The sequence below is a fragment of the Lagopus muta genome, chromosome 11, assembly GCF_023343835.1.
Source record: "Lagopus muta isolate bLagMut1 chromosome 11, bLagMut1 primary, whole genome shotgun sequence".
Classification (NCBI taxonomy): domain Eukaryota; kingdom Metazoa; phylum Chordata; class Aves; order Galliformes; family Phasianidae; genus Lagopus; species Lagopus muta.
Genome location: NC_064443.1, coordinates 3,951,000 through 3,961,094, shown reverse-complemented (window position 1 = coordinate 3,961,094; position 10,095 = coordinate 3,951,000). Strand labels below are relative to the sequence as shown.

General features: G+C 35.6%; 1 protein-coding gene across 4 annotated transcripts in view; it reads right to left on the bottom strand.

Annotated features, from left to right (window-relative positions):
- Positions 1 to 861: 861 nt before the first annotated feature.
- ATP2B2 (ATPase plasma membrane Ca2+ transporting 2) overlaps positions 862 to 10,095 on the bottom strand; it is a 355,270-nt gene continuing 346,036 nt past the window's right edge. For 3 of the 4 annotated variants that reach the window (XM_048957824.1, XM_048957825.1, XM_048957827.1), the window contains one exon: positions 862 to 4,228. In XM_048957824.1, coding sequence (XP_048813781.1) covers positions 3,917 to 4,228 — 312 coding nt within the window. In that variant the 3' untranslated portion in view covers positions 862 to 3,916. The remainder of the gene's footprint in view (positions 4,229 to 10,095) is intronic. The other variant, XM_048957828.1, reaches the window with a different exon arrangement.

Genomic DNA, 10,095 nt, shown 5'->3' with positions numbered 1-10,095 from the left:
AAACTGGAAATCCCTCATTTTTCCCCTGCATTGCATATGTAGAGATTTTAGGGCAGGTCTTGTCTGGCAGGACATGACTGCTGGACTTAACTCCCCAGTTCTAGAAGGCTTCGATCCTTTTTCTGATAGCGACAGAGAGGGAAAGAGATGCAGAAAATAGTATCAGTAGAGGGATATGTCAGTGGGCCAAAGTGATAGGAATATAGACTTAGATGCTCATCTTAGGACCAACATTGAACTAACATTCATACACAAAATGGCAGGGCCTTCATTTGTCTTATCTTCATCACCTGTCTTATTCTGTACTTACTCATTTCAGCTAAGTTCACTACAGCATTCACATCAGCCATTCCCACCACAGTGCACCACCACAGCTTTGTTTCACTGACTCCTAGTCAGGTACAAAAGCACTGCGGGCTGACTTAGCAACTGGGCGTAAGGAAAGCCTATGGGAGCCAATGCAACCTCTGAGTGGTAAGCAGGCTTCATAGTGCCAATCCAGAGCAGGTACATACATGTTTACATTGTGCCAGTGGGAATCCAAAGCTGGATTTAATAACTTCAGGTGACAACAAAGAAAGCTGTTACGTTCAGACCATTATTGTTCATGCTGCTTTGTGAATTTATTTCTTTAAATTTTCCACTTGTGCTCCTGCCAAGAGAGATCTATAAGACAGTAAGCAGCAAGAGTAAAACTTTATCATTTTGTTTCAAACTATAAAATAATTTACATCACATATTTTACTTACTTTTGTCTTTTTTTTTTTTTGTTGTTTTTTTTTTGTTTTGAAACCACAAACATTCCAGCATCACACTGTAGGAATAAGAATAACAATAGAAAGCATAACCTTTTGCATAGTATTAAATGAACAGACAGAGTAAGTTCTTTATTTACAATTATTGTCTAGATAAAAAAATTCATAAAAACAGATGAATGAACATATATTAATAACCCCTAGTGGGATGGATTGCCAATGTACCACTGTATTGTTGTCCACAAATCTCATGCTGCTAAGTACAGTACGTTGAGAGCGAGCATTTATATATTGCAGGGAATTTAACAAACTGATCATTTTGGTTTTTGATCCATTGTTCCCATCACAGAGAGGTCAAGCAATAAAAGAAAGGAATTGTGATGCACGACTTGTAGTTGAAAGGTCATAGCTATTCTGCTTTAAAAAAAATCTATCATTTATCATATACATAAAGCACAGTCTCTGCTCACAAAAGCCCAAGTTATCTATGCATCTCAGTTTATATATGTTTTACTATATATACACAGAATGCAGTGTTCATTTTCTTAACAGTTTTCAAGTCTGCAAATGGTACCTTAGGGAGGGATACTCCTACAGGAAAATTTAAAAAAAAATGAAACCAAGAAAAAATATGAAGTTTGAAAATAAAAAGGCAAACAGTCAGTGTTAAGATGCTGAAAACAAGTTGTTCCAGTATTAATAACTTTTGTAGATGTTCAAGTCCAAAGCTAGAGGCTTCCCTGTAAATAGATAACACTTTTTTTGTTTTTTTCTTCTGAATATGATATCCCAAATAGGCCATAGAAACCCAATACATGTTGTACAAAGGTAAGTCACCGTATTTACAAAGCGAAGAACAATCCTGACTGAGTTTCAATCACTTTGTTGCTAGGAATTAGCTAAAATAATAATGCTTCCATGCTAGCTTTTTACTGTTAAGAAACGGGTAACACTATCTGCTGAAAACATTTGTATACACCTCCCACGACCTGTTCTGCTGTTGAATGAAAAGTTTGGATCAGATAGCGAACTACGAGTTTGAGCCAAAAACATTCAAGCTTCTACACAAGAGTCCGGAAGCTGGCAATTCAAGCTGATTTGAGCTTTACCTGGCTGAATAGTCTTGATGCACCCTGAAAACGTTTTAGTCAGTTCAGTCTGCAGTTTGGCCATGAGTCTAATCCCGTTTAGGAGAGTTCTGGCTTGGTTTAGTTCTTGTGACTGCAGAGATGCACCATGTTATTAGCCAACCTTAAGACAATCAGTAATACCTTAACAAATCAATTTGTCAAGCTAGTTTGAGAGTTTTTCAATACATCTGGCATAATCAGTGGTGTAATTCAAAATATCTTTTGCACTGTACAATTATGGAAAAGATTATATGCTGAAAAGTCTCCAAGCAAACTTTATATTAAATACAAAAATTATTTATGAAAAATCTGTGATCCACAAAGTGCTTAGCGTTCAAGTGGTTGACATAGCAATTATATAAGCTCATAAATTTTAAGTTATTAGGGCTGTTACCATCTTGAAAAATATTTTTCACCCTCCTTACTGCAGGTTTTCACAGTAGCTTTCTTTGTAGAAAGCTCAAGGTAAAACAGTGTACTGTGTTACAGTATACTTTGTGACTACAGGAAGACAAGCTTCTTCAAAAATAAAATCACACAAAGAATATCTCAATATACAGTTAATATCGTTTCATTCAGATCTAATAGTGCAGAAATGATATTTTCCATTAAAAAAAAAAAAAGCAACAACCTACAGTGATTTTCATCCAAAATGCCAACAGCCTGTACTTCATAAGTAATAAGGAAATAAATGCCTATATTACTAACTGAAAAGAATTAACACAATATGTCACAATATTTAAACATTAGTTTGATCTCCATATAGACAAACCAGATATAACTTATTTTAAATCTGTTATTTATAAACTCAACTCAGTTTCACATATTATCTGTCTAAAAATATTTTTTGGAAGCCATTGCCATATGTTTCAAGAATGAAATAGCCTCCATTTTCAAATGTTGCACCAAAACAAATTCAAGCAGATTATCAGAGGGAAAAAAAAAAAAGAGAGAACCTGATCATTCTGATTTTTATTTGAAACAAAGGAAGCCTGTTTTACCTCCCTGTATATAGGATCACAATGCTACATCCAATGTGTTATTATATTTTGGCTTCTTTCGTTATTTACTAGCAATATCTACAATATTTAACAAAAAAAAAAAAAGAAAAAGAAAAAGAAAAACCCAAAACAACAACAAAAAAAACAGGCAGAAATCAGAATGCAGTTGCAATAAAATATCCAGGGTGCGATATTACAGACTTTTCAATGAGCTGAGCTGAGCCATTTTTATACTACTTCGGCAGGAAGTGCTTTCTTAACCCTACAAATAGTTAAGGATATTATCTACAGGTTTGTAAACAAATTACATTCTTTTTTAGGACATAAATAAGTTAAAATAGTCAGAGCAATTTGAGCAGAAACAAGGCAACATGCCAACAAAGAAACTTTATATATATATAACTGTATATATATATATAGATATATACATATATATAATTAATTATGTATATACTTATATGTATATATCTCTATATATAGTCTCATAAATGTTTAAGTTCCTCTGTCCAACTGGTGCAAATCTACTGTGCAAGTTAAGCTTTGCAACTTCAAAAAAGTTCTTTAAATTAATCTATACAATTGAGTCCATGCCACACAAGCATTTCAAAAAACTCACAGACCAGTGAATTGGATAAATAGCCGCAGAAAGAAGTCCTCTGCAGTTCCTGCTTAAGGAGGAAAAAATAAAAATAAAAATTAAAAAAAGGAAGAAAAAGAAAGAAAGAAAGAAGGGCCAGAAGTGTACAGTACATTCATGCAGGATTTTTTTTTGTTTGTTTTGTTTTCTGAAAGGGAACAAGAGGGGGGTATGTAAATCAGCCATTCATTCTTTCCCCAAAACCATTGTGATTAACAATTCATTCACTTGTCTCAGAGTGAATAAGAGTTCAAACAGCTTTTCAGCCAGCAATGTTTTTTAATATATATATTTATAGATCTCGGTTGCTGTGGTTGTTTATTTTATTTTATTTTACTTTAATTATTATTATTATAATTTTTTTTTTTTTTTTTTTTGCAGTGACCTTTTCAGCTAAAGTGATGTCTCCAGGCTATGTATTGGGCTTCCTGGACTAGAAGAGGTAGCTGATTTACTTGTGTCAGTTGTAAGATTTATTCCACTGTCGATAGCACTGTTGTTCTTGTTCAGTGAAGACGGTGGACTCGAGTTTTTCTTGAGAGCAGGGTCTTCTTCTAGGTCTGTGTCATCAATGAGTGGGATGTGGGGCTGGGAATCTTCTATCCTAAACTCAGGATGAGTCATAAAGTTGTGAATAGAGGTTCTAGATTCTGGTTTTTCTAAACCTTCATAGAGAGAGCTACGGAATGCCTTCACGACGCGGATCTAGGGGGAGAAAAGGAAAGAGGTGTCAGAGCTCACACCTTTAAGGGGCCAAAATGTGTTAGAGAATACTTTGTGAAAAATGTAGCATATGGTTAGGGCAGTGCAGGCAGCTGAAGTCCATAGTCTCTGGATGTTATATGCATAAACGAGTGGCTCAGTAATGTGCATTTTGAATATCTGTATCAACTGCAATATTAAAATAAATCAAGTTTAAAGCCATCAAAGAACTGATGGGAAGTACTGGTTAAAGAAAGCGAACGTCCACTCGTGTGGTACATCCCTAGTAAAAGACAAGCCATGTTAATTGTAATGCAAATGTAAAATCATGCATGTTGATAGTTTTGCAGTGAGTAAGTAGGAAGGCTTTTTTATTTAAAAAAAGTCTCTTTTGTTTTGTTATAAAACATTACATATAACAAATCACACTCCACAAACAGAAAAGCACAGAACACAGACACAGTTGGATGGGTACGTATGAGACACACAGGAGCCAAGTGTGAAAATTATAAGTAATACCAATGTTTCAAAGCAAAATCTAAATGAATGCAGCCAAGAGCACAAAAAGCCAAGCAGACAAAATACTAAGCATAATCATGCTACCACAGGGAAAAAAAAAAAAAATCACAGTTACCACAGAGATAACTTGCACACAACAACTACACTTGGAAGCCTGGATAATGTGAACATTGTATTGTTGAACCAACTTTTTTTTTTCCTTCATGCATATGTGAGGTAAACACTCGAGTATAGACCCACTGTTCGAGCCATTTAACTTTTTAATATATAGAAAACATAATAAAGTAATGTACTGATTGTTGGGTTGAATTGAATTGCGTTGTTAAACAGCAAGCTCTTTCATTTTCTGTGTCTCAGTCGCAATACTCTTTGTAAAGTTAAAAGCTGAAAGTGACACAATTGATGCCATATATGCAGTCTTTAAACTAGGTCAGCAGACTTCTGCCAGGATAAATGTAATGTTAACCACCTGACAATAAGAACACAGGTGAAAATAAACTACGAGGCTCAGCCCATTAGACTGTGAACAACAGTGCAAATTGCTTTCTCGGTAAGAAATGAAAGGAGCAGTGAGGGGCATGGCAGAGTGGGGACACTAGTGCTCTGTGGGTGGGCAAAGGGAGGGATGCAGTCCGTATCCCAGTGACCTACAGTTCTGAAGAGACGTGAAGGGTTGTGCTATGTGTTACTACTGAAAAAACATAACTGCTTGGAAAGGAGTGGGGGGGCAGAGAGGAAAAAACAGAATGGCAAAAACGTGATCTGTTGGCAAATGTTTTATGACTAAGTATGAGTTCTATCCTTCTACTTCCATGTAGTTCATGAGTGAATTTTTAGCATTTCTTAAAGGGAAAACCAAAACACAGGCAGAGGCAGAAAAGGTGCAAGCAGGCATTGTGAAAGCTTTTCCAAGCACATTTGAAATGGTTGGTGGTAGGTATGTGTGTCATTTTACATGTGGATATGCTGCACATTATTGGTTGGTTTAATATGTCACTAATTCGTATAGTTTTATTTTCCCCTTAAATGAGCAGATTGGTTTAATAGTTACAGGCTCACATTGTTACAGCTGCAGGATCAGGCTGACCAAGTCGTACAGAATATCAGCAGATTTGATCTTTGAACTCTGTCCTTTGTTTTCTTTACATTTGAATGTTCATCATCTTTCAAAAATCCTAAGCCACCTTCAAATGCATGGCCTTTGGTCAGTCCAAATAAATCCCTTTCTCTGTATAAATGCATTTGGTAGGATAGGGCACAATACAAAAAGCAGGTTCACGTGACTACTTATGTTCCAAACAGGAAAACTAACATGGTAGAGAACAGTCTGTGCAGGTCTGGGATAGTAGATTTCAGGAGGTTAGCAGGTGCAAGACAAGAGGGGCATAGAAGAGCAAGGTTTGTGCAGTGCTATCTACAGTGTATATAACATCTGTTTGAGGGAGCACCTGGAATTATAAATTGGGGCTATATGCAAGTTGAATCACTTTGAGTCGTGCTCTGCTCTGTGATGGTTCTGTAGTGAACCAACAAGAGATTAATTTGCATTACTAAATATATAGGATTTGAACTCTTATTTCTATGAGTTGACATACTAATTCCCTCATTACCTAGACCTTTCTATCTTCTATTTGAAAGTGCAAAGTAGTTTGTCTAAACAATGATAAGATAGTATGTTTGCCAAAGCAATATTTGAGGCATTACCAGGTTGCCCTATTTGAAATCAGGGAACTGCTCTGTGACATGCCCACTTTATAATACGGGCTGATGCAGGGGTATTTTCTGCAAAGCTACCTATTATTTCTGCTCTCTGGATAAAAATAGCAATCATCTCATTCAGTTGCAGCTTTTCACAATATCTGATTAAACAGAATCCTTAATTCTCTAGAATATCTCCACATTTTATTACATAGATTTAGGTTCTATTTGCCAGCTAGATTCTTTTAAATAAAAGTACATTAAATTTTCACTTTAAAAATACAGGCTTGGATTATTATGTTACACTGGTGGAGATTTTGTAGGATTCAATAAAAGTAAAGCTTTTCTTCAGGCCACAAAGGCTGTGGGTTTAAGCCTTTGCAGGCTAGCAAGTGAGGAATTTAGTTTCATACAGTGAGACTACAAGTTCTGCAGTAAGAAACAACCACTGAAGCCACTGGTAGTCTGCTTAATAAAATTGCAGAAGCTGACTCAGAAAATGATACTACAGGGCAAGTATGGATTTTAACTGTGCATCTATACCGCATTTACTTCCAAGACTTGGAATCTAATTTACATTTAATACCAAGCTTTCAGTCAATCTAAGTAGCTTGCTGGTATCATACGTAGCTGGGGGAAACCTACAGAATCAGACTGTGTTTGAAAACAAGGTATGAAAACCTGCCCACCATGGCTTGAATTCAGTACTCCGCTGGGACTGCTGAAGAACCACTGGAAGAAAAGACTACAGCAACATCTTTTGCTTAGACTAGATGTGTTTACACAGCAGTCTGAAGATACATAATTTCAGAATGTATGATCAGCTAGCAGTTGCATCACTTTGTGTGGAGATCTTGCAGGAACATTTAGACATGATGGGCAAAGATTCTATATGCTCATAGTGATTTTTTTGTATATATATATATATATATATATATATATATATATAATAGTTTAAAACTTTTTTATAACTACTGATATGTAAGTAACCGATCTGCTGAATGCAACTGTAACATAAGTGCAAAATTTGGGCAAATCCCTGAAGCTGAGATTATATAAAGCTAGCTAGTTTTCTTCTCTAAGGATCTGTAGAAAACTGCCCTCTTAACATCTCTCTACAGTTTTAGAGTGGTGTAGAGGTTCTTCCATGCATATTCGGGGTTTGCCACCTTGAATACAAAGTTGGCATTTTAATTTAAATGCAGTAACAATACCCTATTTAAGCTAAGAACTGAAAAGATACTGCTTACCCAGAGTTACATGGCCCAACAGCAACAAATTCTGTTAATCCATGCTTAATGAAGTTCAAGGTTATTTGAAGTAATATCTAATGTTGAAATGTTTAGAGGCTCTACTGAAGCAAAGCCCACATAGTGTGATAATTTCTTTTTTTAAAGATATATTATAGCTGATGAACTTCAAAAAATGTTATGGTTGTACAGCATGTAAAAGCAGGGACATACCCAGGATGGATAGAACCGAGAACATGTTTTTTTATGAACTATGTGAAGCTCATGTAAATGAGGTTTCTTTATGATGCTGACAATGCCAAGGGAAGACAAACAGTGTGATACAGCTCCCTTTTCTCACAGTAATGGAGACAACAGAAAAAAATGAACTGCTTTTAAACAAAAGACTGTGGGAACAACAATTCAGGACATTTTTGACATGGCTCTAAGTTTCCACTTCTTTCTTCTCTGTAGCTGTAATAGAAAAAACTTGAGTTTCATCCCACCTTGACAGTTATACTTATTATACTGCATTAGGCAAGAAAAATAAAGGAAATAGAAATTTAGGTACTACATTTTTTTCCCCATCAGAAGAAAAGATGAAGTTCAGAATCTCGCTCTTAAATACAACAATATAGGCAAAATACACAAAGCCTCTTTATCATCTGCACATCTGTTATGGTTGGTAGCATGTGGGCTTATACTCGAATGTTTACCTGGCTTCTTATAAGCCAAGTATCTTGAGTTTGGTTCACATTCATTTCAGGCTCAAGGTTAAAGACTCACAACCTCTTTTTATTTCACTCTCTCCTGCTGAACCCTTTTGTCCAATGTTCTCTAGCCCTCTGGGAAAACAAACACATTTAATATTCAGACAGTAGAGAGTAGGGCACTGCAAAAGCAAATAAATTCTATACTGAAAGATCAGTAAGGTGATTAGTATAAAATTGTAAACAAGAGGTCAATTTTGCAAAGAGATGCCAACTCTTACATGTAACTGATACTATTCTATATCAATAGTATAATTATACTAATTAGAGAAAGTTTGGTCAAGTACTTTGGGATATGTGAAGCTTGGAGATACAAGGCATATCTTCAGTGTTTGTTCCTGTTTATTTTTGAATCCTCTGAGTTTAAGGTGTATCAGATTAGATTAGATATCACAGGAAAAGATAATATATATATGGGAGTCACGTGTACGCATGACTAGGATGTTCTGGATATTTTCTTTCTACATAAGTTCTACATAGTTCCAGTAAGCACTGCTGAAAAGTCAAACCACACATAGCAAGGGCAGAATAATAACCACATCATCCATGAAAACCTCAAGTCTGATCCTCATTTCACAAAGTTTCAGGTCTGTTACTCCACTGAATTTTATAGCATGAGATCAGAAGTGTGTCTTCCACTTTCTTAGCATATCTCCTTTATTACAGAATTGTTCCAGATTTTTGGAGCCTAACAGGTTTTTATCAGATTTGCCAAAGCTTAAATATAAAATGCAATCTTTTTAAAGAAAAGATTTCTCTGTTATGAGTCTAAATCTTCTTGCCACAGCGCATCTCCAGTTGAGGACTGGACTTTATATTTAGACTTAAAACGTAGTTGTTTTCCTGAAGGAAGGATACACAGCAGTCAATTAAGATTTTGGACATCCCAGTGGACTGGGGCAATCTTTGTGATAACTAGCAGAAACTTGCAAGTTCTACCATGATATTTTTGCCTCTGTCAGACAACAGATTAATAATGTCCCTAAATGCTGAAACTTTTATAAACATCACTTTAGCTGCAGGTTTCATTTTCTACTTGCTCCATTTCCTCAGGTGACCACGTTGCTCTGGAAAACATGTGGCAGTTTCAGTCAGGCTGGTTTGCCCACCAACTTAACCATCTGTGATCTGAATTTAGATCACTATTGGACAGTAAATTTGCTTTACATTTATTAAATTAGATGTTTTTCATGAAAAAAAAAAAGCTCCCGTTTTTCTTCATGAGAAAATTTGATCCAAACAAAGAACCTCTTGAGTTTCAGTTGTAATGGCTGTCCAGCTCAATCATTACACTTATAGGAAACTAAATAAGAAATAATAGATGAGAAAAGGCTGCTGAACAGTAATAATTTCTCAGTACAAGAGTATCTGATTTTCATGCACAACAGATCACAAAAGCTAAGCCAAACTCTCCCTTTAAAAATCTTTATTAATAAAAATGTCATACTAAGCGCTAGAATCAAGATTTCTGAATGTTCTATGATGAAGTTTCTGGCATAATTTGCAGATTTTAATGCCCGCTCTTGAGGCAAGAGCAGCAGACCAAAAGCTTCCACCTAAAGTTATTGCTTCTTGGTGAGTCTGAGCAATTTCAGGTACTTGCAAATTAAAGCGACAATGAAAAACACCTTGGATCAGCCACTTCTAAGAAATG